We start from the raw sequence: 27777 nt of genomic DNA on the forward strand, positions 1-27777 counted from the left end.
TGGGAGGCATGCATTATTCAGGGCAGGGTGCATTATAATGATGCGCAGCTACAGAAGTTTAAAATGATACACAACACGGTATTTTCAGAACAGAGAAAGTATTGCATATTACACTGGTATCCTCCAGGCATTCTCCAAGCCCAATGTCTTTATGAAGTGATAATGGGAAAAGAAAGGACTTCCCAGATTCTTTGGCAAAGCACAGATTTCACCTTTTCCACCTTTTACCATTGGCAGGCCTGTATAACACAGCTCATACTTCCAGCATTTAAAGACAGAGAAAAAGGAGGTAGGCAATCAGGGAAAAACCTGACAAATACCTACTTGCTTAATAACCATTTTTTATGTGGCATCAACTCATCTTGGTGCTGTTCCTTAATCGTGAGATGCCAAGCAGTAGGGTAAAGCAAACGCAAATGGATAGAACCGTATTGGAAAAATCTCATCTACAAAAGATTTTTCCAGTAGTTTCTGACTTTTATGATGACTTCAAAGCCACAAAGAAAATCCCACAGTGTGTCTATGTCAATTATAATGCATCTTTCACACAATGGAAATTAAATGCTATTGATAGGCTATTTAATTATACTGCACAGAAAAATATAAACCGGTCTCAGCATTCACAGAAAAAAGAATGACTATCTTCCATTATCCAAAAAAAAAGAGGTAAAAGTTATCTTGTGTTTCGGGGATCTGCTCTACCTGTACCATCCAAGATGACATGGATTGATGATCTGAAAATAGCCCTAATTTTAAATGTCATAAATCTTCTCAGCAGTGGCATGGGTCTCACGAAACTTAAAAACTGGTTTGGTGGCTGAAATATAAACCTGAAGTTCTGATAACTTGTGAACATCAGATATTTCTCAATTACTTTTCATAACAACAGACAGGATGTTAGCACTGCTTTTTTTGGCTCAATTCCAACTCCCATAATTTCATTTGCATGTTCAAACGACACTCTGTTTTCAACTGCATTATTTATCCATTAGTTCTTGTCCCAGCCTGTTGGTACACACTTTGAGGCCATTACGACTTTTCTCTGCAGAGACAGTCAAAATAAGCCCACTTATAAATTGTACTTGACTTTGACAAGTTTGTCAAGAGCTTTGCAGCTGGCAAAGGTAAGGAGTTGATTGATCTGTACTTTATAGAAGAAATCTAATGACACTGAAATTCATGGCTAGTTTTAGTGCCACTGAAGCTGACGGCAACTCCTCCTACATTTAGGAAAACCATTCATAAAGGTATTCTAATACCTTTAGGAATATTCAGCATATTCTGCCTTCACTTTTATAGAAGTACCAGAAACTGTCCCAAGACATTATAAAAAACAACTACTCACCAGATCAATCCAGAGCATAGAGTAAAAAAAATGCATTTAAATTGATTATTTCCAAGCTCAGATGGCGTAAGTCATTAGCAGAAAACCATTTTAACTTCCTTAATTTTCTATTTTAAATTTATTTCTCACCTTCCCATGGCCTTCTCCCCATTGAAAAAATGGAAAAAAGAGGATTAGGAAATGTGGCTTACAACTTGTGAGGAAGCAGAAGGGATGTAGTCCTATTCCTCCAATATCAATCCGGGGGGAGGGGGAGATAAATTAACAATTTAATCCTACAGGTTCACTGCATGTTTCTAGTATTTTACTAGTTTTGTTTTCTATAGGGCGAAGGGCTATTTTATGGAAACTCTTCTCAGACAACACCTTCCCTCTGCTCAAATTCTCTGCTCTTACCTTCCTTCTCTGTAAATACTAAGATTAGTATTTTCCCTGTGTATATACTCTGCTGTTAAAAATAAGAAGTATTTCTGATAATTGGCAAACTGGCCTCACATCAGCACATATTACTGCTTGTAGACATGCTCCCTGTAGCTTTTTCATCTTATATTTTTTTCCAACTACTCCTTGAAAAGGATGTACAATTTCTATGTTTTTCTGCTGATCTCCATACAGGTTGATATTTTTTCCTTGCTAAAATATAATATTATAAAACAGGGAAAAAAACAGGTAAATGGAAATGCTATGCAAATGGCCACACAATAAAAGGGATAAAGAACCAGGCAGTAAGCAATCTGAAAGTAAATTAAATCCAGTGGGGAAGCTAAAAAGGAGTCAGATAAAAATTAACAGATCCGACCAAAATCCATAAACTGAATATACTTACCAATATAAAACGGAAATGTAGTGTTACACATTATCCAGAATTTTAAACCCCTGACAGAGGTGGCCAAAACAGGATTTTTATGTTCAAAGAAACATGCAATCCACATTTATGCAAAACAGATTTCAAAGTAGTGTCACATAACCGCACTGCTGTCTTCAAATAAAAATAAAAAACTTGGAAATGATAAAATGAATCTATGATTACCATCTGTAACTTCCAAGTAGGCTTTTGTTATGATACTTCCTGCAACATTTAAAGTCTGGCAGATGTAGTACCCCACATCAGATCTCTGGACATTGGTGATGGTGAGGTCTCCTGTCTGGGAAACTGAAAATCGGCTGGATGACTGAGGTGGCTGGTATGAGAAAAGCAGATTCTAAAAGATGTACAGGAAAGAAAGAGGGGAAAAAACAGGTTAAATAAGTTCAAACATCAATAAGCATAACTTTAATATAACTAAACAAATGAATCTTTTCACATGATACAGAAAACATTCTGCTCTTTATGTCTTACACGTCTGTACCACAATGGGAATAGCTGCTGTAGGATCTTTTTATGATAAAATAGGTGCAGATATGCACATAGAATTGTGTAAAACTTCTTGGATTGCTCTAGCACTCTCTAGGATCAATACTGGACTTTGCACAAAGTGTAACAGAGCCTAGTGAAGATGTGAAATGTACAGATACCACAATGGTGCAAGCAACTGTGGTGAACCTCAGTCATTTGCTTTAATGTTCTTTTTTAGAACTTGCTCCAAGGCATTCGTTTTCTTTCATTCAAATGCAGATGGTGGTTTATTTATCTGTATTTTAACATTTGCCTTCCTACCAATGGAGCAGTTTTTAAAAAAGAGATGTTCTGTAGGTCTCTCTGAACAGAGTGCTTGTGTTTTATGAGAAGTCTTAACACAGAATTAAATCCTATGCCTATTTAGATAGTTTGTGTATAAAGTACGTAGTATTTACCAAAAATCAGTTGAGGGTTGAATTCCTACCTCTGGCTGATCAACTTGTGAATGAGAATACTTCAGGATCACAGAGCCTATTTTTATCTCTTTTTCTTGGCTAACAAAATTTTGCATTTTCAAAAACTGTCCGAAAGAATGGGACACAATATTCTCCATATCAGCAAACCCTATTTATTGACCTCCTCTTTCATTTCTCTCAATCATCACAAGTGGTCACCACTCAGCAGAGTCAAAAATGAGGAAAAAAAAAACCAACCAAACAAAGATGTACTAGACAACATATGGCTAAATAAATAAACATATAAATGAAATTGAAGCATAATATACTGCTATATATACACCACTGAAGATTACCATCTAAATTTGGTTAGCAGTCTAGATGTACTTAGGTATTCAGACAGAAATGTTGCAAATGGAGTAAAGAAGCCCATTTCCAAGTGTTCTCAATTTCTCTGCCCTATTGTTTTGTAACACAAAGAACCCTGTCATATACTCTTGCACCATTCATTCCTTCATTCACAGGAGAACCAGAATCCCATATTCCTTCTTTCCTCCCAATAAAGAATACTTTGTGTCACATCCCTCCTTCAAAAGATGACTCTGAAAGAAAACTGCAATTCTCTTTCTGTGCTGTATTGTGTTTCACCCACTGGCTTTCAAGATCCTTTACAAAGAAGATGAAAATAATTTTCCCTCCCATTCAAATAAGGAACCTGGGAGAAAAAGTGACCTATTCAGGTATGGTCTGTCAGTCAACTGATGGAGTGGGAAAGTAGTTCTCCTCAGCCCAGAACTAGAGTCCTACCCATGCAGTGATGGAGATCAATGCAGCAAATGGTTTAGTTTGCCAGAAACTCAAAAACACGTGGCAAACTAACAGCTGCACCATAAACCCAAAGCCAAACTTTCTGAAAATCTGGGAGTGTTTGGGGGTTCAACCAATTTCAGCATAAGTCATCTCTCCATTTCTTAGATGTTCTTCCTGTTAGGTGAAAGACATTCTCGGAGTAGTGAAACATGGGATGTTTCTAGTTGATTCATAGATTTATTTTTACATTCATGGAGAAAATGGGAGATAGCAAAACATAGATAACCTTTCCACTAAGGCTGACATTGCTTAGCATGCATGTGACTTAGAAGCAAAGAATAAGTATCCAGCATCTCCAAGCTCTAAGCCTGTTTTCCACATCTTTAAAACAATAATTAAAATAATCTTCTCTCATGTGAAATCATCTCTTCAAGAAACTGCCAGGAAGGAGGACAGAAGGGCTTTTTTACCTGACTCCCTTCTCTCCGCCAGAAGATGGCTGGCTGAGGGTTTCCAGTTGCTTCACACTGGAAAGTCACTGTTCTCCCCAGTGCAGCTACCTGGTCTCGAGGCTTTACAACAAACTGTGGAGGCTCTGAAAGGAAAACACCAAAAAAGAAATAAATCACACTGCCATCAGCTGATTTGAAAGAACAATTTTCCTCCTGACTTTAAATGGTATAAACCAGAACAGTGAAGTTTCTTTAATAAGGAGAGGCAGCACAAAGACACCACCAGTATCTAACAGCCACAGCTTCAGCATCACTCAGATCATCTTCTCTGTGTCTGGACCTCCCATTAAAACTCTGACTGTGCAACATGTGCTTTTAGTGCTGACCCGGGGTACAAGGCAGTAAGTCCCACCAGCTTGATGAGACAACTTGCAGAGCAACAGTCACCAATACAAACAAATCTGTTACAATTTGGTTCTTAAAGGAGGAATAGGGCTGCAAGCCAGAATGGAGAAATCTTTGAGAGACAACTGGCCCAGGGGCCATACTTTGTTAAGGGCTGCAAGACACACTGCTGAGTAACTATGAATTCAGGCTTACACACACAAAACTCATCATCTCTGGCTTAGCAAAGCTGAGGAGAGAAAAAGCCCTTAAGTGCTTATATAAGAGACTTTTGATGTAGTCGTAGTCTCAAAAAAACTTGAAGTCAAAAGCCCAAGAAATACTATTCAAATTATAACCACTTAAAAATCTCCAGTTCAAACACACTGAGAAGGACTGAATTTAAAGGAACAGCAGAGCTAAATGTCTCCCTCATTTACATAGGCAAGAGCATGTTCAAACAAAATATATATGCAAATGAAGGCAAATTTGAAACATCTGCTCAGCCTAACATTATAAATACTGCCAGCATTGTTTGATTTATACTGACTTCAACAACCCCTTCATCCAGTAGTAAAGAGAATGTCAAAAAATCATGTCAGTCACATGAAAAAAAAAATCAGCACAGATGATATTAGATATCTTGGTGATACTAGCAGAGGAAAAAATCTAGCATGTTCTATAGGCTGTTAACTCTTGCTTCTTGAAAAAATGTGCATTAAATGAAAGCCCATTTATTTATTAATTTCCAATTCCTTCTGATCATCTGTCTGAAACTAATTATGCTTTCCTCTTCTCTGGATTGAGAATAAAGGGGATGTTTTGTATCTGACTTTAAGAAACCAAACAATTTTTGTTTAATTCCTTTTTTTTCCCCTCGCGAACAATGATGTTTCCACAAGATTTTCCCTTAAAAACAGCGTAACATATGTAATGCAAAGATGTGTTTTATAAACACCCAGCAGTAGTAGCTTTATCTAGAATAGATTCAATAACACTTAAGTCCTTTAAAAAAAAAAAAATCTCTTTCAGTGTTTCTGTGGGCCAATTTTTGCAGTTATCTGTTCCCCATGCCTTGTTTCTGCTTCCTGGTGAGTTCATAGCAGAATATATTCTTCCTACGACACTCCTGCTTTGAGAGGAATTTTTGAAGCATAAAACTGCAGTCTACATTTGGATGCAAATGCTACCTTTCCTAGCATTTCCTTAGATAAGAAACTATGCATGTTTGCCAAGTGAAGCCAAGATGACCTACTGTAATTAGCAGACTTCAAAACATTTAGCTCCGAGACGTTCAACCAGTACCTTGGAAGAAGATGTGGGAAGGCTTTGACATGACAGCACGTTTCATTTGGAAGGGAGGGAGAACTGGCTGGGGGTTTGCAACAGGGTTGTGAGGCATGAGGGGGGAAATGGAGATGAGGGTGAAGCACCTTTGTTATGCTGCTAGATTCTAATAACAAGAATAAATTTAGCATATAGTTAAATTTAGGGCTTGGCTGGTTCTGCACTAGTCTGTGACACAATGCCACACAATATGGAACTGAGGTTTTCTAAATCCTGTGCTAGTGCAGAGGATTGATGAGGTTTCAGATTTCGTTGAACTCGAGGACAGGTACAACTATAAAGAGATTAAAATGGTTCTGACCACTGGAGAAATAGTTGAATGGTTGTGGTTACAGTACCTCAAGATGACCATTCAGGGACTACTTAAAACAAAAAAGAAGGGGGAATTTAGTCTCATAGGCAGCCTATACCTACTCATAGCTAGAATTTATGAAATGTAAGTAGGTACATCTTTCTCTAGGTATTATTTTAAATACATATTTTGTATGGATACTACTCCAAATATATATGCATATTGCCCATATGTGTATTATTCTAAATCTATTGCCATTAAGGTAAATAATAAAAATCTTATTAGCTTCAATGTCAGAAGAACTGAACAGAGTTAAGTGAAACTATTATTAAACTCCATTCTACATTAACTGTACTGGAAGCTTTTTCATTGCCTTTTGTTTTTAATATCAGTCTGATTTCACACCTTGGGTCACATACATGTGGTATGCAATGATGAGACTTTAAAAGATGTCAAGAAATTAATCTCTATGAGAAAAGAACAACTTTTATCCCAGAAACCTTTTAACCAAATGCGATTTTTTTAGCACGCTCTGAAGCTCAACCCATGCAGTCACTGAAGAGAGGAGACATTAGGATTTGACTCGTTACATCATATAAAAACAGACAGAAAGTTTGCAACCCATTACCTTTCTCTTTGCCATTAAGTTACCCATACTTCATGCAGAATTTATTCTGTTCGATGTGTCTTGCCAATAACAAGTAAAAGATGGGAGCTGACTGGTTGGAGGACATGGAGGGGGATGGATGGGAAGGGGAGGAGAAGTTCCCGTCACAGTGATACGATGACTAGAAGATGGCCAATAAAATTTCAACTTACCAGACACAACTAAAAACAAAAACAAAACAAAAAAGAAAACATGGAATAAATAAAATTGAACAGACATGAAACAAAGCAAAGAATAAAGCAAAATTAAAAAAAAAAAAAAAAAAAAAAGATCCTTGGTAAGGACCTTAGAAAGCAAACATATATTCTGATATATGAAAAATAGGTTTAAAATGTTGAACAACATATTTTCAATTTGATTTTTAAGCAGCAGTCTCTATCAAATACTGAAAGTAGGTGGTAGAGGAAAATGGGGAACAGACTGAAATATTCATCAGGCAGTCTGGGTTCTACTCCAAGCCTTTCTAATGAACTGATATGTACCTCGAGTAAAGTATTTTTTTTTCCACATTATCATTATTTCTCTGCACCAAGATCTTTCTACGGTAAAATTAACTTCAAATCTCCAGTAAATATCAATCTGCAACATTGCTGAAATGGAACAGTAACATTTACAGCCTTTCTTAAGCATCAAAACATTTACAAATGGAATATATTTTTCTGAGGTTAATATCTATTAAAAAAGAAAGTTTATTAAAAAAAATAATAATATGCTAAGGCATTTAGGCCACACATGAATCTCTTTAGTATAGGATAGCTGTGTCAGGGTCATAAGGCTCACTATTAAATTGTAAATGCAAAGTAAACCACAATTAAAACTAGTTTGAAAAGATTCTTAACCCTTTTCTTTGCCCCCAAAACCTGAATTTCATTAAAATATTCAAAACCAAACATTTACTGCAAAATACTAGATTTTTCAATGGAAATCGTCACTGGTAAATTATAAAATGTTAAATTATTCTTCAACCATAGTTCAGAATTTTCATAAACTTTGCAATGGCTCAGATCCTGGTAAGGTAACTTTGCTTGTAAAAGAAAGGCCTGTTAGAAAGTATTCCAACTTCATCTTAGTGACAGAAAGAACAGATAGAAAATCAAAAGCAAGAAGCAATGCATTTTGAAAACATACACCAACCAAAAAAAAAAAGTAAATAAAATAAAATTACTTGGTGATAATTGCAGTAAAGGTCAAAAAATATATAGTTTTTAAAAGCATGCTTCACTTTGGTCTTATCACTTTATGCTGAGAGTAAACCAACTCTTGTTCAGCAAGGGCACACTTTCACATTGAGTAGCTAAGCACCCTCAAATCACCATCCCTTGATAAACACATGCAGAAAATCAGTAACATCCACTTTGCCAACATTCATCAGGCAGGAGGAATCCTGGCCTCCTGCTCTAATAAATACTGAGGGCTCCAGCTGTATTACGAAAACGAAGCAGAAAGAGAATCAGATATAATATTGGAATCTGGAACATGCTGAAGACAAGAAGCTGCAACTGCATATGCCAAACCCAGATCAACCAGATTTGAGTTTTATATCATAAGAGACTTTTTTTTAAGGGAAATAATCCCAAACAGAGGAAGTTGAAATTACCATTTTCCAAAGATTTGAGTTTTAAAGAATTGTTCTGGATGTGCACTAGCCTTCTTTAAGTGGCATTTCTCAAAAAGAAAATCAGCATGCATTACTCTGCTTGGATTATCTGCAAGTCTGCAATTCCTAAGAGGAATGGCCAAGAAATACTACACACGAATTCCTGAGAGAAATCTGCTCTTCCCAAGGTTCAGCTCCCAGGTGCTCTTGTTCTTGTGTAACTCTATTTCCCAGTAATCATTACTTTTTAACTGAAAAGCTCTTTGCTAAACTTGCAATTACAATCTGACGTGCTCTGGAATTAGAAATGATTCTCCATAAAACACAACTCATTGTACATGAAACAGCCTGATAAGAGACTTAATGGAATGCAACTCTTCCACAGAGGAAGGAACTCTGAATTATCTGTTTTCCATTAGTTGAGTAGTGCCAAGAAAAGTTCAGCCTCCTCAGTAGCAACGCAGAGCTGCTCAAGTCCTCTACTGAAAACTCACTGGAAAAGGCCTAACAGAGAGAAACCTTTCTTGGGTGCTCAATTATATTTCTACAAATTAAATTAACTTTGAAGTGCTGAATTTCCCCTTTTCTTTTTATTAGACATTTCTTACTATAGGTCAAAAATAACCCTGTCAAGCAAATATGTTTTTTTGCCCACCTGTGAAAACAGAGGGGATACTGATACATGAAAGTAAATCCCTGTAGAAACAGGGAATCACATTGGTTGCAAATCTGTGGAAAGGGTGAAGTTTCAGAGAAAAATTTAAACAATTCTGTCAGAGGGATATCATGTGGTTTAAAAGAACAACAATAATAGCAACATCTACAACAAAGACCACATTCTTAGTTTGATTTGCAGGCTATTGATATCTAAGGTTACTAAAACTGAGAAACGAATAGCTTTTCCTCTATTATAGCATATTTTATTTGACACCACTTTCAATTACAAAGTAAATTAATTTTCCCTGTGTTAATCATGGCTTTTCACATGGCAATTAGGTGGAATAACCTATTTGTAAAGACAGGAAGTTAGCATGTGAAACCACAACTACCAAAGGAATAGTATTTTTGGCCTTTCATATAATTTCCTTGACATGCAAGGCTTTTCAGGGAAGACATGTCCAGTCACTGAACAAAAACCAAAAGAAAAGTGGTTTCCAGACTAGTGACGTGATCTTTTAATGCCTTATTCTTTCCAGCAATCCCATCAACCTCACTGGGACTATTGGTATCATTAAATCTGCTCACAGGAGTAGGGATTTGCAGTTTTAGGACTTAAACTATAGCCTAGTACAGTTGCCAGATGTTAATGGAGCAACTATTAAATTTGACAGATGTAGCTTTGCAGGTTCCTATGATAATCAGGTTGGAAGCAACCTCAGAGGTCTCCATTCCAACCTCCCACTCAAGAGGGTCAGACACAGGGTCAGTCAGGGATTGATCCAGTCAGGGCCTGAAAAATTTCAAAGAATAACAATGCACAGACTCTGGCAACCCACTCTGCTGCTTGGCTGTCCAGCCAGTGAAGAAATGCCTTCTCATATCCAGCCTCAATCTGCCTTGTTTCAACTTAAATCCATTGTCTCTTGTGCTCCCTCCACGCATGGCTGGGATGAGCCTGGGTCTGTCTCACCCTGGGTGTCTCTCATATGAGACCTCAACATGCTGTGTGCAATGTCTACATCTCAAAAAGACACATTTTGTAGCTCTCCTGACAGAGGTGAATGCAAATGTTGGTCGAGTGTTTCTCAAGAACCCACTGGTTTCCTCATATTTAGAACAAAATATTACAGTGTTGCGTCCATTTCTTAGTCTGACATTAGGCAAGCTAGAAGCCTCAAGTACCCCATACTTGATAGCTGTGGCAGCAATTATCTGTCTCAAAAGGAGCAAAATTATAGGAATTTTCATTTCTGTATACTAATAAGATGCTTTTGAGATCTTAAGATCCAAGGTGGTACTTAACTACTAAAAAGTATTTTGTTCAGCATGTTAAATACTCATTAATTATTGTTCTCACTATTACTATTTACAAATACCTTCCAGGTGCTCAGGAGATACCCTGTTATTTAACTGACACAAGCTGAATACTTTTGATTTAAGCTCCATGTGTTTCACTTCTGATTATTTAAAAATATCATCATGTCTTCAAGGACTGCTGGACACTCATAGAGGTTATTATAAAAGAAGCAAGGAAGTGTAACTGTGCACCAGAGAAATTAAACAATCTCAGTTTTCAGGCCAGTAATGACCTACAACAATCATACCAAATCATTAGCTTATGTATCAATCCTTGGCCATTGTGACTAACCTAGGAACTGGCAGTCACAATGAAATTCAGATTCCTTTCAAGTAATTTTGTGATACATTAATCCCAGTTCAAGTGAAATATAGCAGAGATTGAATGTGCTGTAGAAACAAAGTGGTAGGAGATGGAACAGGAGTATGAACAGATGTGCTGGAGTAGACAGGGGAGTGAGGAGCTGGAATTTCCAATGGGATTGGTTGGGTACAGAGTAGACAGTGAGAGGGGAGAAACTGCAGAGCTAGAAACAGAGATAGCACCGAGATTGCTGTGTTATCTGTCAGGGAGCTGAAACTCAGCTGTTTGTCATCTTCATATGAAATAAACAGCTGAGAAACCCACAGTTTATGACCTCTGTCTGAAATGTGTGGGTACAGAAAATTTGGGTACTAGAGTCACATGTAGAGGAAATGTGAGAGTCTGAGTATGTTCAGCAAACTGGTCAAACTGACTTTTCACTCCTTAAAAAACCAACAAACAAAAAATTCTGAACAATCCCAACCAAAAACTCAGCAAAAAAGCTGCCAACATCTTCTATTCAAAAATAAGTTTAATTGCTAATCCTGCTAAACTCTGAAATCTAATGAAATACTTTTTATGTTCAAGTATCTGAATGAGGACCGTTGAGTGCCTCCCTGCAACATGACTAACATATATTTATGTTGGTGTTTTGCAAAAACTATTACTAAGGGAGATGGTTTAAGACAATGTGCCATGTTCCATTTCCTATCTGGTGATTTGTAGGCTATTTGTTCTTATCAAAGCAATCTGAAACTCTCAATATCCTTGATATGCACATCTCTCTGCAGTCATTTGTGGGAAGTATCACTTTCTACAGAGAAATAAACAAAGGCCTGAATCCCTTGTCCTGAAAAAAGATATAAATGCTGCCATTCAGCTGCCTCCTGGCTTCAGCCTGTGAAAAACACGGGAAAGTAACACCAGGTACAGTACAAAAGAATCGGGGTGTATCACTTTTCATCCTCACTGGACTCTCTATTTTCAGCTGTCACTTCTTGAGGTGTACATACATATACACACAATCCATATTTTCCCGGATTTTCTGCTAAAGTTCACGTCCATGTAAGGCAGCCTGGGCCACCCTTACTCACCATGAATGCTTTCACAGTGCATGGTCCCAGAGCACCAAGTCTGACACAGTGCAGCACAGACTTCTGAGGAAAGGTCTGTCTCACAGTCTGGCGCCAAGCACGCCACAGCCACAGAGCTGAGGCAAAATGTTTACATGAGATTTTTGATGTCTCAAATCAAAAGTGATGACTTGTAACTCCAAACCCCCAGCAAGGGAGTGATCGTGGTTTATTCTATTTATGATGAGTGGAAAAATTCTACTTTAGATTGCTGATTTGTCAAATAAGCACTTCTTAAGTTTAAAGGAACAAGTGACTACAGCAACTTCAAATTTACCAAACCCAAGGAGATAAAAATCTGATCGGAACAAAAAGAGATTAATTGTCTTCTGTAATTGTAATGTGAAGAATGAAATTAAGAGAGAAACAGGTGACTTATCAGTTGGAAAAATAATTCTGATATTAAGATCACCTTTAGAATTGAATCTAGAAACCTATAAAAATGTTTCAGGTTTAGACAGAAAAGTTAACACAGGGAAAATATCAGTATCAATTAGGTGCTGCTTTCCTCAACATACTTCCCAAGAGTTTTGTAGGTTTTTTTTAATTTGTATTTATTTATTTTTGTTTACAATTGATCCACATTTCCTCTTCTGTCTGAACACTGAAGACCAGTCAGGTTGTCCTGGTTCCAGCTGGGATTGAGTTAATTTTCTTCTTAGTGGCTGGTGCAGTGCTGAGTTTTGGATTCAGTATGAGAATAACGCCGATAACACAGCGATGTTTTGGTTGTTGCTGAGCAGTGCTTATCCCAAGTCAAGGGCTTCTCAGTGTCTCATGCTCTGCCTGTGAGGAGGGGCACAAGAAGCTGGGAGGGAGCATGGACAGGACAGCTGACCTGAACTGGCCAAAGGGATGCTGTATGCTATAGAACATGATGCCCAGTATTTAAACTGGTGACAACTGGGTGGGAGCTGCTGATTGCTGTTCAGGGGGAAGTTGGTCATCAGTCAGCAGATGGTGAGCAATTGTATTGTGCATCACTTGTTTCTCTTGGATTTTATTTTTTTCTCTCTCTTCATTGCTATTATTGGTTTTGTTATCATTAGTATTATTAGCATATTTTACTTTGTTTCAATTATTAAAGTGTTCTTAACTCACAAATTTCTGGGTTTTGTTTGTTTGCTTAATACGTTTTTTTCTGATTCCTCTCCCCATCCCACTTGACGGAGGGGGCATTGAGGGGCTGTGTGGTACTTTGTTGTCAGCTGGGGTTAAACCACAACACTTGTGCTGGGCAGTAACACAGAGACAGACTGGCTCAAGTTTATGCCCTGCACTGACAGTGCCACTCTTAGGGTACCGGGGGGTTGCCAGCTGCACTTGTCACTGTGCACTTCCTCCAGAAGCCTCAAGGCAGCTGCAGTCTGGAAACTTGCTAGTCACATCATCATCCTGACACTGCCTCTGACCATGTGGACAGAATACACAGTCTCCTTCTCAGCACATGGCGCATGCCTGAAGGCTGGATTTAGTCTGCGCCTCTGGACTCGAAACCCAAAGGAAAAGAGCCGGCGCCTGTGTGCACTCAGGAGAGCTGGCGTGCTCCAGGGGAAAGTGGTCTGACCAGGAAAAAAGGCAAGTGTCGCTCCTTGGTGCTGACAGAACAGACAAAGCCTTGGAAATATAAGTGCTTCTGGAGCTGCTGCACATACCACAGAAAGAGACAGACCAGGCTAAGGCTTTGAAACACCCCTAAACATGGATATCATAACACATGCAGCCTGGCGGCTCCACATCATCAACTCCAGAAACAATTTGAGAGATGAGCTTCAAGCACCATGGATCCAAAATCAGTGATTCTCTCTCCTGTGCCTGCTCCCAGCTTTGCAGCAGAAACAAAAAGCAATTTTTTTCAAGAGCTTTTAGTCTCCCCTGTTGACATTAAATTGTCTCAAAGCTCCTCTTCTCTCTTTGGTGATTTAAACCCCACCCTCTGCTAATAAACACCACAAGATCTGTGCATTAGTCAAACCTCGTTCTTGGCTGCTGTTCTCATTTCAAGAGCAATCAAATGGCATTGACTCCTTATGGATTTCTGGCCATTCTGAGACTTAATTTAAGCTGAGAGGTGTTTCCTTCTTCAACTCTGATTCAAGGGGCTGGACAGTAAAATCTGGCTCTATTTCAGCTGTGTATCAATCATGTAACTGTATTATCTTAAAATCTGATTCACAGCAGGGTAATAAATTTTCCCTTTAAAAAATCACAATGAAAAGGGCTACACAAGTGTGCCTGTTTGTCCACACGTGTGTGAGAGGAACCTTCAGAGAAAAATTTGTATGAAGATAACAGCATGTGAAATGTATTCATATGAGACTTTTTGCTTTGCAATTGATACTAGCAAAAAAATAAAACGGATCATCATCTGTCCTCCTGCAAGATTCAGTGAAGATTTCTATGATAAAAACCAAAAAAGTGGAAATAGGCTTTGCAATGCAGCCTACAGGCAGCACTTCTCAGGTTAATACATGTAGTACACAATTTAGAACGTGTATAAATCCTGTAGTCATTGCCTTGAGGTGACAAATGGAAATCTGAAACACAGAGGGTAGAAGGGAGAGAGGGGGATTTAAGATTTTCCAGAAGTTCCTCTCTTAGTCTACCTTTTCCCTTCCTTGCTCTGGGATCCTCCTAAACCACACTGTAAACCAAGTATAACTTAGAGAGCACTCTTATGAGGAGTCTAATTCTATCTATTTAAAAACTAGAGTAATGTGGTAAACTGTGAAGTCCTGTTTCCCAGGCTTCTCTTTTCAGAGAACAGTTGTCTTCCCCCGAGTTTTAAATGAACTGAGGTAATTTTAGGCACTGCTGCAATCTAAGTAGTTGTGGCTACAAATATTTATACTAAAGCCTTTTAAAAGAGTGAAAAAAGATGAATTTTAAATAAACTGTGTAGAAGTACAAAAAGATTATGATAGATAGATACTATTTGAAGAATTCTTAGGAGCTTCCTACTGCATTTTTTTGACTTAAAGATAGTAGAGCTGAAAAGGAAACTGAGTAGGATTTTTTCCCCAGCTGTTTATGATAGCACAGAGTACTTCTTGGAAAGGAGAACTTGAAATCCATAGCAACCTTCTTATAACAAGTTAAAGCTATTTGTGAAAAGTGGCCAAGGCCCATGATCAACGGATACCAACACACACTAAAAATGGAAGGACAATAAATCTCTGCAGTGCACTAACTTGTGATCATTAAAAAATGTTGTTTTGGGCATGCAATACTCAGTAAGGAATACTGTCAACTGAAACATATTATTTGAAAATAAATCTGGATTTCTTCTCATGGGGATGCCATACCCCCCACATAGAAACAACCCAAGTCTACACTAACAGCCCAACTTACTTTTCAATAATGTTAACAGGAAGGTAACTGTGACATATTAACAAATTTTAATTATAGGTAGCAAAAATTAACCCATACAAGAATTCTATGCAAGCCAGACTACCCACCACATACCAGGAATTTTTACTGTCATGGAGGCAGAAATGAGAAATGGGAAGATGCTTTAGGAAAGGATGATCAGCAAAAACAAAGTAAAACTAAAAAATCCAGGGACAGTTAGCCTGATTTTCATACAGCTCTCTGTCAAAAGATGACAATGCTATCCAAAGTTGCTGGTAGTCTGAAACAAAAGTGTTGCTGCAGCTATGATGGTCTAGAGACACTAGCAAAGATATTCTGCACTTTAGATTTTAGTTAGGTTATATTCTTCAAAGAAAATATCTGGCAAGTTCTAAGCAGTGAAGAACTCTGGAAGAAGAGGTACAGAAAGGGCCATCAGACCTTGCTGGTGGACAGCTGGACAAAACCAGAACTCTCAGGTGACTTCCTTCTCTGTACTGAGACCCAATGTGTGACCTGAACTGGGTCAAAAGAGAGCAGCTGTCTAATTTGAGGAGGTGCAAATCCTAAGTGGGCTCTCACAGGCCAGAGAACGATGAAAAGAAAACAGGATCCCCTTCAGTGCTGTGTTTAGAGAGCACAGATCATTTATGAGAACAAAACAAGCAACCTGGTCCATCCAGACAGTTTTGTTTTTCTGTTTCTCTGTCCTGTCACCCTACTTCATACTTAAAAGGATTTAAAAAAAAAGTCATCCCAAACTTCGGGAATTAGTGTGTGGTCATAGGGACAAGAAGAGCATGCAAATACCTGCTGCAGAAAATGATAATTTAAATCAAAAAATTTAGCCTGACCAAGGAATTTTTTTTCTTACACTGGAAGATTCTGATTCCGGGCATACGCGGCAATCAAGTCCACATATAAAGACAGCAAAATTCTTTACTACCAGTTCTTGAGTGTTATTCAGCACCTAGCAACAAAGCATTTTAGTGTTCAAACAAAACACAACTTATACTAACAAATGGCACTCAAAACAGCTTATTAAAATAATGTTTGAATGCACTGTCATTCAGCATTTTTAATTTTTTTTTTCTTAAAACCAGTTTAGAGATGACTGACTTCACTGATGCATGTAAACTAACAAAAGTAAGGCAATGTACTGCAATCACTGTATTACTCACAGGCTATGACCAAGGCAAAAATAAAGTATGTATTACCTTTTTATGGATGTTCAGCACAATTTAATAAAGCCGATGTTTACTTCAGAATGAACGTATAGCAGAAGTACTGTTTACTGAACAACCAATTTAAGTTATTATTCCTTGCATTCTATTTAATTTTATTCATAAAATCAAAAATCTTTAAACTCAACAGCTTGTAGTAAAATTCTACTTTGTCTGTTCCAACGACAGAATTATTGAAATGTTATCTTTAGAACAGCAGTCAGAAAGTAAAGTCTGCAGCAGTGAAACCTGAAACAAAAACAATTGCTTTTTCCATAGCCATGGGATTTAGGAAATTTCAGACACTAGAAAAAAGCCTTCAGATTTTTGTTGCTATTTTTTTTTTAATTGAGTGCTGAAGTATGCTACACAAACCTACTTGCTTCAATTCTCTGCACCGAGTGATTAAAATGCACAAATTTTGAGAACTATACAGTAAATAAACCCCTTCCAGCAGGAAATAGCCTCTAGCTTCAACTTATTTCTGTAGTAACATTTCTCCAAATTATTTGGACTCCTTCTGTTCTACTTTTTCACAAACATCTGTCTCAAGTCCTTGTTTCAAAGTACCAAACTGCAGGAATGAATCTCAAAAGTTTTTATGTGTTATATTCCTGTATGATATTGTTATCACTGTTGCGTGACTCTACGTAAAAAAACCAAACCAAACCAAATAAAAAAAGCCAACATCTATTTAAAACTTAAAAAACATGGATGCAGTTATTTATTAAAATATTTACAGATTCCTCCTTTTATCCCTATTTTACAAATGCTTCAGGAATCTTAGTGTTCATCACTTGCGCCAGTAAGACAAGAACCTTCAGGGCTCTAATCTCTTCTTCAGACAGTTCTCCCATTTCCTCCTAATTAAGTTTTAAGATTTCTATTCTTTCACCAGAAATTGGTGCCACTCAAACTCCTCAGATCCTTGATGGAAATCTGACGTGCTATCAGGGTGTACAGCAGTCATTAAGGGGGAAATGGGCTCTTTAAGCTATAGCAATCACAGGGGATGGTCTCCTCCATTCATCCTACCAAAAGTTTACTAATTAAAAAAATCCTGAAGTTCATTGGACAATCATTATTCTTCCTTCCTTTTTCACAGGACTGAAGACAGAATATGGCATCAAATCAGTTCTTTCAAAGGAAGAAACACTGATTTAAAAAGAGAACACATAGACAAGTTCAGATTTAAATCCAAATCCTAGTAGAATTCCCATGGTTAAATTCACCCCTGAGACTGTGAGGGGGTTCACTATAATATATAATAATTGCTGTACACCTCAACAGCATTTCTGTAATCCCATAAAATTCTGAATTTTGTCCTTGTTGTTTTAATGTTTAATGTAATTACATTTACAGCCGACTTATAATGTGTAGCAGCAGCCTGACACAGTGGAAACATTTATATGCTATCCGACAGATGAAAGAGCAAACCCTATTCCTTTTCATTCCAGGTGGTATTCTCAGCCCTTCCCAGAAGCCTTATCAAATAGATGTCTTTTACTGTGTGCCTTGAAGCTACTTTGCACAAAGAGGAGGTGGAAGGAGGAGGAAATTCCAGACCTGAAGCATGGTGCCACCTTTTCAGATTAAAATTCCTTGTGATTTGACTCCTACAGCAAAATCACAGCCGGGAGTCACTTATCAAAAGTTCCACTCACTATCTACCTTGCAGACAAGCTCTGTTAACCCTAAAATTAAAGACATCATAATCTAAAAAGGCTTGGTGTCAGAGACTGCCACTGTAAAATATGAACTGGCCGGTATAATTTCCATAGGAATTCTTCTTTTTTCCTGCCAAACTGATAACACCAAATGTGTTTAGTGCCTTTGAATGGCAAAATTTACATTTTACAGCTCAGTCGCTGCTGCCGCAGCTATAGCTGTGTATTAGGCAGGGCCCTGTACCAAGTATTGCACACTCCTCCAGAGCCTCTACTCAAGGAAGGAGAGCTAAGAAGAACTCAAAGATTACTGCTCACTACCAGTGTGCTGCTGACTGACCACAGTCACCTACAGCCACGGTGTTGGTGTCACTCTTGTGAAGTCCTGAAGTCAACTGACCCACTCGAGCTGTTTCTCCCAACTCCTGCTGAGTCTTATCTACACTGTCACTGCAATAATGGTTCCTGGCCAGCTGCAGAGTAGGGCTGCCACTGGAGCCATAACTTACACTTGTTTCAGAGAGAACAGCTTGTTTCACCAGAAATTATAAACTCATTATAAAATTAGATGTCAAAAAAAGCCCAATTAAGTACTGCAAATGGAAGTAGGTGAAAATATGTAAAACCTTTGGTTCTTAGATTTGCTTGAAAGCATTTTCATGGTTAAATGTGAAATTTGCAGATTCTTGAAGAAGCCCTAATTCTATTTGCATTGATGGTAAAACTAATTCTCTTTTAGTACTGAAGTTCTGAAGTCTGCATTTTTGGTAATTTTGTTTGTGTCTTAGGAACATTGTTTTCAATTATATAGGTAATAATGAAATATATAATATTATACTTCCTACAGTCCTGCTTTGAGGCATAAAACTAAGCAAGTCACATAATAGAAACCTACACAAAACATGAAAAGCATATGCATCAAATACAATACAATATAAATACAATAACTATACCCAGTTTGCTTAGTGCTAGAGCAAGGGAGAAGGTCACTGGTTCCAGTAATGCCATTTTTCTGGCCATTTTTTCCTTTTCTGAAGCACACCAGCTACTTGGTAAAATATAATGTGTTGGCAAAATATAATGTATTGTACTCCGGGCTGCTTCCTGGCATTATGTATTGACTGAGGTATTTATTTAATAATTAATCATCTCCTGAACGAAATGCTTCCACATGTATTTAGCAATGTCTCTGGATGCCTTACAGATGCAGTACACATTGCTGCAAAATGAAAACAGAGGGCTCAACTCTCCAATTTTAGGTATATGGAAACAACATCAGGATTACATTTCCTTAACTATTTAATTTTCCGAGGAGACAATAAGATAACTTGACAGTTTTAGGGATGGAAATGCTTCCTGGCTGCAGGACTAGAACACTAAATGAAGGGTTCAAACTTCACTATGTCAATACAGAACTCCAAATCTGGTTTATGGATATGGCTGAAGTCACAATAAAAATACAATATCTGCATATAGGAAACACTTATGATCCCCAAAGTTAGGAGCCTGTATAGAAGAAAACAGTAATTCCAACAACCAGCATCTGTGACACCAGTGCCATGAACAGGAAGAACAATAAAAAGGAACTGATATTCCCACCCCTCTCCTGTATTTTCTACAGTTAACAGTTTATTATAGAGAAAAAGGGAGAGTTGACCTATCTGAGCTGACAGTTCCTAGTCCAGGGACATGGCCTGGGCCAGCTCCCAGCTCAGAGGCAGCGCCGTGGCTGTGCAGCATTCCCAAGAGCATTCCCGAGACAGAGAACCATGCATGGACCATGCAGGGTCTGCTCCACGGAGCAGGGGCAGAGCTGAGCAGGAGGAAGGGGTCCTGCTGGAGCCAGGGCAGCTCCCTGCAAGACCCCAGAGGCTAGCTGTTTACCACATCCCATCCACACCTCTCTGACAGCTGCGTATCTCAATTGCCCTGGTGCTGCACGCTCCGCCTTTTAGAACCCCAGATAACCCCCCACAGGAGACAGCACACACAGGTCAGTCACAGTGTGAGTGGAAATGATGAGTAGAGAAGAAGATTAATCCTTTTCTTAGCAGTGCTGCCAACCCTGAGGATCTGAAGAGCACTGCTCACAGCCCTGTCTGCTGGTGTGCCACGTTTCACTCCCTGCCACAGCCCTACAGTGCAGACACTTGGCAGATGGGGACGGTCTCTTTCCTGTCACAGACACACATCTGGGGTCACCACTGACAGCTCTCATATTCCTTCTCTGGCACAGAAACACCACAGCCTGTTGCTGAGATACTGAAGAGGAAAAAACCCAAAACAAAGCTCCATAAATAACCCTAACCCATTCAAACCCATGCCAAGACCCCTCCTTGCCCTTTGCTTAATCTAACATGCCTGCACAGTGGCAGTTGAAATGTCTGAGGCTGTGATTTCTAATGCAGCCCTCTGTTTACAAATATGTAACAAAAATAACTCAATTTGGCACAGCAGAACACACATTTACTAAACTCTACAGTCAACAGATCATGTGACGATAACCAGAAATGCAGAAAAGACTTGTCATTTTCATTCCTTAAATCATCCCCCCCCCCAAAAAAAAACCTGTAAAATTGTAAAAAACAACCAACCAACCAAAAATTCAAAGACCTGTGTGTCAACAGCCAGGACAATGTTATTTTGATATTGAAACAAGATCAGACTACTTTTCTAGATGGAGCATAGTCAAAAAGCTGGCCCTTTAGGAAAAAAAAAAAAGTGTTATAACAAGGGAAGAGGAGAGGAGGGAAAAAGAGGAGAAGGCAAAAAAAAGGAGGAAAAATGTGAAAAAATCTGAATGGAAAATGCATTTTCTAGAGGAGTATTTTTTTTCCTCCCATAAAACTCAGTCTCTCAGATACGCTAATAAATAGATTTTGATCATAATTTATTTCATTACCAACTACAAATTGTCCTTACACATTACAGTTTCTCACATCAATCCCTCCTACGAAGACATTAGTGCAGACAAATGGCTCAGGAGGTAATCCATTCACACTGGGAAACAAATCATCCCATAACAATATCCTCAGAGCAAAGATGCCACAATATAAATATCTACTGTGTAATACAAGTACTTAAAAAATCTTGATGAATCAGGACTTAGGCTATGATCTTAGAAATACCTTAAAAATACCAGTTTATTATCAAAGAGATCTCACTCGATTTCTAACATCTGCATACTTATGTAATTTTGTATCTATTAGCACCATTAACCTAAATGGGATTTCAAGTATCTTTTTGTTTATTATTTTGAATAGGACTATAAAAGATTAGGGCTACCAAGAGCTTATTTCCAGAAATGTAACTGCTCAACCAGTCATTAAAGCAAATTTTCTTAATAGTAACATTTTACAGGATTAAGTTGATTTAAGACATGATCTTCAGAACGAATCACCATTTAAAAAATAATTCAGCCTTTTTCCTTTGAATGAACTGTGCTTACTGCTCACAAGTTTATCTTTTATTCTACAACACTGAGCATGAGAGCTGGTTATTTTACAAACATAAGGTATCAGTTTTGATGCACAAACATCATGGTGACGAACAAAACAGAACATCTCAAAATTCTTGGTTTTATGAGAGCCTCAACAAAAGAATTCAATACTTTCCTAACAGAGGGACACCAAATGTTTCTGGTGGAATAAAGGAGAGCAGGGTAAGGACAAGACCTTTCCTGTTACAGTAAATGTGTCAAAATAGAGGCCTGTTACCAAATAAAATACTTTTAAGCCTATACTTCCCCAGAACTCCATAATGACTAATTCCCACTGAACAGAGAAAAGGACAGAAGGACCATCAGTGCCTAGAAAAAAGCACCAGGATGACATCATTGCCTGTCTGCTAGCCAGGAAAGGAAGAGAGGGATTATCTGAATAGTGAACATCTGGATTGTGTATACAAAGGCAGTGAAGGATTTTTATACATATTAGTTCACTGAGCTCTACTGAATTTTTATCTTACAAAGAAACAGTAGTGCTACGATACGCTTTTATAATGAAAAAGCAACAGGAATTCCAGTGGTCTGGGTTAGTGTATTAAAAGACACACAAACAGATTTATCATTCACTGCTTCTCTACTATATTTAATTGAAAAAACTTGGCAGATACTTGAACTTGCAAATCCTTGAATTAAAACAATGCATCTTATAACACTGACCTTCTTCTTTCTGTTAGCTTTTCAGATACAAAGATTGCAAATGACATGATTCTGAACTTGAAGAACTGAAATTCAAAACATACTCAGTTCCCCATCCCAGTATCATAAAGACTGCTTAAAAAAATTTTACACGTGAAGCGTTTCCATTTCCTCGCAATACAACTCAAGCCAAATTTGTATTTTCACATTTTTTATCTCTACAGTTGTTGTACAAAAAAAAAAAAAAAAATCAACTTCATTCTAGTACAACTTTATTCAACTTTATTCTTTGCAAAGAAACATTCTTACCTTGAACTGTTAAAGTTGCTGACGCCTCAGCTTTTCCAACCATATTTTCTGCTACACAAGTATACGATCCCATGTCTCCTGCCATAACTTTCCTGATTTTCAAGGTATGATCATCACGGATTTCATATCTTTAAATATAGATAGCAGTTAACAATGAATAGGAATAACAGAACTTTGTACAACTTCTGCAAAGGGTAAAAATATGGGGGATTTGCTCTCAAATATTCTTATTTCTGTATTTCCCATAAGGGAAAAAAAGTATAAATACTTCTTAACTGATAATGTAAAATAAAGTTTTAAAAACAAAATATATCCAAGTATTTGAAAACCTTATTCTGATATTATATGCACACGATCACAAAGCCCTAATACAGAACATCTTGTTAGAATTCTTTTAACAAGTAAATATAATAATAGCTATTACTCCTCAACTGAATGAAAGATTTTTATTAATATGGTTGACAAGAAAATACTGTTCCCAAGAAGATCAGAATTGCTTGAAAGTCCAGATAAATCACAATTCATTCTTTTTTTTTCTTCCTAAAGAACAAAGTGGCCTTTTACCAATTTCTCTCCCTTCATCACCTTTCTCTCTTTTTTGTATAATGCAGTCACTGTGTTTCTGTTTATGGTAAGTAGATCTTTCTCCTAAAAACGGTAGTTTTCATTAAAGCTATAGACTAGACTATCAAGAAGTTGGATTTGTTGGCTGAAGCCAACTGTTAAAGGGTTTCTTCTTTCAATCCATTCCCCTGAAAGTTTTTAAACTGATAATTAGGATTTCAAGGTAAGTAAATAACTATTTAATCTATCTCTATATCTAGCTATCACAGGATGTATTTATTTTTAATAAGATGTTTTACTTTTTGGCCTTAATTACAGCAATGACAAAAAATAAGTTCATTGCAAACCTAGTAACAAAAATAAGTATAACCAAGGCAGCTCTTCACATTACCAGACTACATTTTATATCCATTGCAATTCCAATACATACCTCTTGATGTTGAAATGTCTTTTACTATTACACATTCTCCAAAACTTTTAGTAATCACGAGAGACTCTTCAGGTGAAGAATTAATCTGTATGTGACATTACTGACTGAACTTGGTTATTTCATGTTATATTTGCCATGTGTTGTTACAACAAAAACTTGAGAACAGGCTGTTCTTAAGTTTCAACATAAATTGTAGCTTCAACTAGAGCACAATGGTAATTAGAAATGTCTTACTGGATCAAGCCAGGCCTTTTGTATTCACAACAAAGAAATGCTAGCTGTCAATCACTGAACGGCCTCATCATATACCAAAGTAGATGTCATAAAAAGGGTAACTCCAAGTACTGCACCTTGCTTTTGGTAGCTCCCCATCATCTTTTCTCCATCTCACTGTAGGGACTGGGTCACCTCTTGCCTCACACTTGAACTCCGCACTGTCATCCACAGTTACCGCCAAATTGCTTGGTCTCTTCACAAAAGATGGCCTCTCTAAAGGGAAAGGAAAGGAAAACAAGGATTAATCCAGCAGCTCTGTGTCTGAATTGCACAGGATCTCTGTGAGGCTGCTCGCAGGTGTCAGTAGGAGCAAGTGTTCCATGCAATAATTTCCAGTGCTGCATTAGAAAGGCAACATTTTCTTTCAGCAGCACACATGAAGTAAAACAAGCCAAAAAAGCCCCAGAATGTCCTCTTTGTAGTTTTTGTTTATAAAAACTACTGCTATCCCTGACTTAATTTGCAGGACATGGATGATCCAAGTCCTGGCTCACCAGAGTCAGATTAATTGCTGCATACTTATGCTCAGACTTTCTGGAACAAAAGGAGATCTCAGTACAGGCTGTGTGTCATTTTGGCAAATCCTGCAAATTTCAGGAAAGGTATTGATACACTTTCCTACCTGTAACAGGTTCAAAGCTGTAGGTTGCTGGGCTATTGATACGTTCATAGTTCTACACCAGGCTGCAGCGCAGTGAAGTTTGCACACTCCCAAGGAAAAAAGCGGTTTTAAACAATTTCTGGAATATTCCAGGAATGACCCATCTAGAAGAGCAGCACTAGATGACAACAGCATGTCCATAAAAGAACTGGGAAAGTTTAACACGAGAGTGTTTGGCAGGTTCTTTTGCCTAAGGCAGATGAACTTTTGGTCTATAAACCTGTGAAAGCTCTGAGGGAGTTCAGAAGGCAGTTGCACGTTTTGACTTGTATGTATTAAAGATATAAATATCATCCCCCTGGAACTGGAAGAGTCTGAAGCCATTGGCACCATCAGGAAGTGTGAATACCCAAAAATACACCACAAATTTCTCACAGGAGTACAAAACGACCAGACAGAAGGATAAAGAGAAAATCCCATGCTCTTCATGTATCACATTTGGGTTTGAAAAAAGCAGTTCTAAATATTACTCAGGCTTTGCAGATATAGAGATTCAGTATTGCAAAAAGTTAATGCTTCAAAAAAGAAATGTGAACTGAATAAAACCTCATTAAAAAACCCCTTTATTCTCAAGGATGTCCAGACCAGCTGGACACTTGTGTGGTAGAAAACTTAACTTTGCTGGCAATGCCAGGAAACAATGTTAACTGAAACAGCAAGATGATCTTTAAGCTGTCAGTTCTAGCCTGGGTTCACATACAAGAAGTGAGAAATAAAACAGATCTACAGGCATAATTCTAACTGGGCATTAAAAAGATATAAATATAGACCATCCCCTGTCCTGGCCCCTTTCTTGTCGGTGCCGAAAAAAAGAAACCTGAATGTAAGAAAAGAACATTCCAGATTAAACCTCAGGGTAGGAATAGTTTGGGGAAGAATATTTAACTTAACTATGCAAGAGAAAAAGGACTGATCTGGTAAGCCCAGGACTGCTGCGCAACTGCAAAACCCACAAGAGGTGCATTGTTCTCCAGATCAGCTTCCTAAAGGAAGAGTAATGGACTTCCACGAGTTTTTGTCTGCCCATTCATAACACTCTTATTCAAATGCAGAAACGGATAAGGGAAATCAGCACTGATTTAAGGATCTATCTTTGTCACACAATTATTTGGTACATACAAGGAAAGCTTAGCAAGGATCACTTTGAAACTTTCTAATATTACAGTTGCTGGCACGCAATCCTCCCTCTGATCTAAAGCAGAGACCTAAAAGCAAAGTTCAACTTCTAAATAACCAAACTTCATAAATAGAAGATTAATGTAGAAAAATTTTAATATATGAAGTCAGCATATTTCTCGTGCTTTTTCACGCATATCTAAGTCTGAGTTGAAAGAATAAGGTATATTAAAGATTTCTAGACACAGACTAGTAAGACATTCAAAGCTTTACTGCCCCATTTGAAAACAAAACCTCACTAGTTTCCCCAGGCTGAAAATCTGAAATATGTCTGAAAGGAACAAGAGATGAGGAAAAAGCCAGACAGAGCTCTGCCTGCAATGCATCCCTCTTACAGGTGTTTAGCAAGAGTGGTATTTTTTCAGCCTAAATTACCAAACGGTCCAGCCCATGATTCCTTGGCTGGCAGCCGACTCGTGATGAGCTATTAACTGCTACAGTTAATTAGGAGCCTGGTGCTGCAGGACTTTACTCATGACTTTCAAGTTTAGATTTTGCTTGACAGTTCTGAAAGTCTATTTGACAATAAACTCCCTCCCCTAGAGCTTCAAAAGTGTTTATACAAAACCAAAATAAAACAGTACAGGGGATGAGAAGGTCTTCCACAGTTTCTAAAGGGTTACACACTACTTTCTTCCTGGATACTCAGTTTGAACAATTTTAAGATGGTGTAAAAGCTTGTTTCATTAAGGAAACCCCCGCTTCACATGAAACTCTGAACAGTGATCCAGCCATGGACACTGGAATTATTTTTCAGTTTGAGAACTAAGTACAAAAGCATCTTCTGATAGGAAAATTGTCCCAGCTGGGCTGCAGAGCCATTAACTCCCTCCTATTTGCTAGAACACAACCATGAGAAAAACATTTTGAACACAGAAAAGGAAATGGATAAGAATGATCTCTTAAGAAAAAAGCTTACTAGGAAAAACAAAAGTTGGACAATTTCACCAACATTTTCATTTTAAAGGAGTTCTTACCTAAAACAGTGAGCTCCGCAACTTCGCTTTCACGTTCTCCCACCATATTTGTTCCAACACAAACGTATTTGCCAGCATCATTCTTTCTTGTGTATGTGATCATAAGCTTTCCTCCTCTGATCTAGGACAAGTCAAGGACAACAAAAGCACTTTAATATGAATTATTGATTTGCTAATAATAACAACAACTCGAAAAATATTTTGTTACAGATAATGAAACAGAACAAGCCATCAGTGATTCTCCATATCACATAAAAAAGTGGAAAAAAAATACTATTAGCTTAATTTCCTTCTCTTATGCAAAAAGCTTGTGTTTTAGTTTCACATCAGTATTTTAAAATCTCTGAGATTTGGACCCTTGTTAGTTTTTTCTTCATTCTGTGTAATGTAATGCTGGCTGTTCACCAGTCTGTTTAATGCCTGTTAGCCAGAAGGACTACAATTCCTTCCCATGTACTGATACAATCAGGTGGAGAGTAAAATTAGCACGAGACATAAATCTCATTTTCACGTCAAGTGCTGCAATTACTTTTTCTTGACAAGAAATATGTGCACGCTATCCTGCTGCTGTCGTGCTCATTATTATTCATGCATTTTGTGTTTGTTTTGGTTTTCATTTCTAAAGGAAGTGAAGGAAATTATTTATTCTTTAGTTCTTCACCTTTAAATAAGTAACTTAAAAGGCTGATAAGCAGATGAGCGGAAGCAATTAAATTCTTACAGGGAAATGAATAACATTCTGCTCTTAATTTTGAATTCAGCTTTTGGGAGATAATGGAATTCCAATGATCCCCAAATCAGAAAACACACCTTTGTGATTCCAAATCTTATTATGTTATATAAAAATATACATTAAATGCT

General features: G+C 37.7%; 1 protein-coding gene across 18 annotated transcripts in view; it reads right to left on the reverse strand.

Annotated features, from left to right (window-relative positions):
• The window catches only part of ROBO1 (roundabout guidance receptor 1), a 654072-nt gene that overhangs the window by 58199 nt on the left and 568096 nt on the right, over positions 1–27777 (reverse strand). For all 18 annotated transcript variants that reach the window (XM_069024504.1, XM_069024524.1, XM_069024532.1 and 15 more), the window contains 5 exons: positions 26917–27037; positions 24177–24315; positions 22833–22960; positions 4420–4544; positions 2376–2547 (listed from right to left, as the gene is read on the reverse strand). In XM_069024504.1, the coding sequence (XP_068880605.1) occupies positions 2376–2547; positions 4420–4544; positions 22833–22960; positions 24177–24315; positions 26917–27037 (685 nt within the window). The remainder of the gene's footprint in view (positions 1–2375; positions 2548–4419; positions 4545–22832; positions 22961–24176; positions 24316–26916; positions 27038–27777) is intronic.

Source organism: Aphelocoma coerulescens, chromosome 1 (assembly GCF_041296385.1).
Source record: "Aphelocoma coerulescens isolate FSJ_1873_10779 chromosome 1, UR_Acoe_1.0, whole genome shotgun sequence".
Lineage (NCBI taxonomy): Eukaryota > Metazoa > Chordata > Aves > Passeriformes > Corvidae > Aphelocoma > Aphelocoma coerulescens.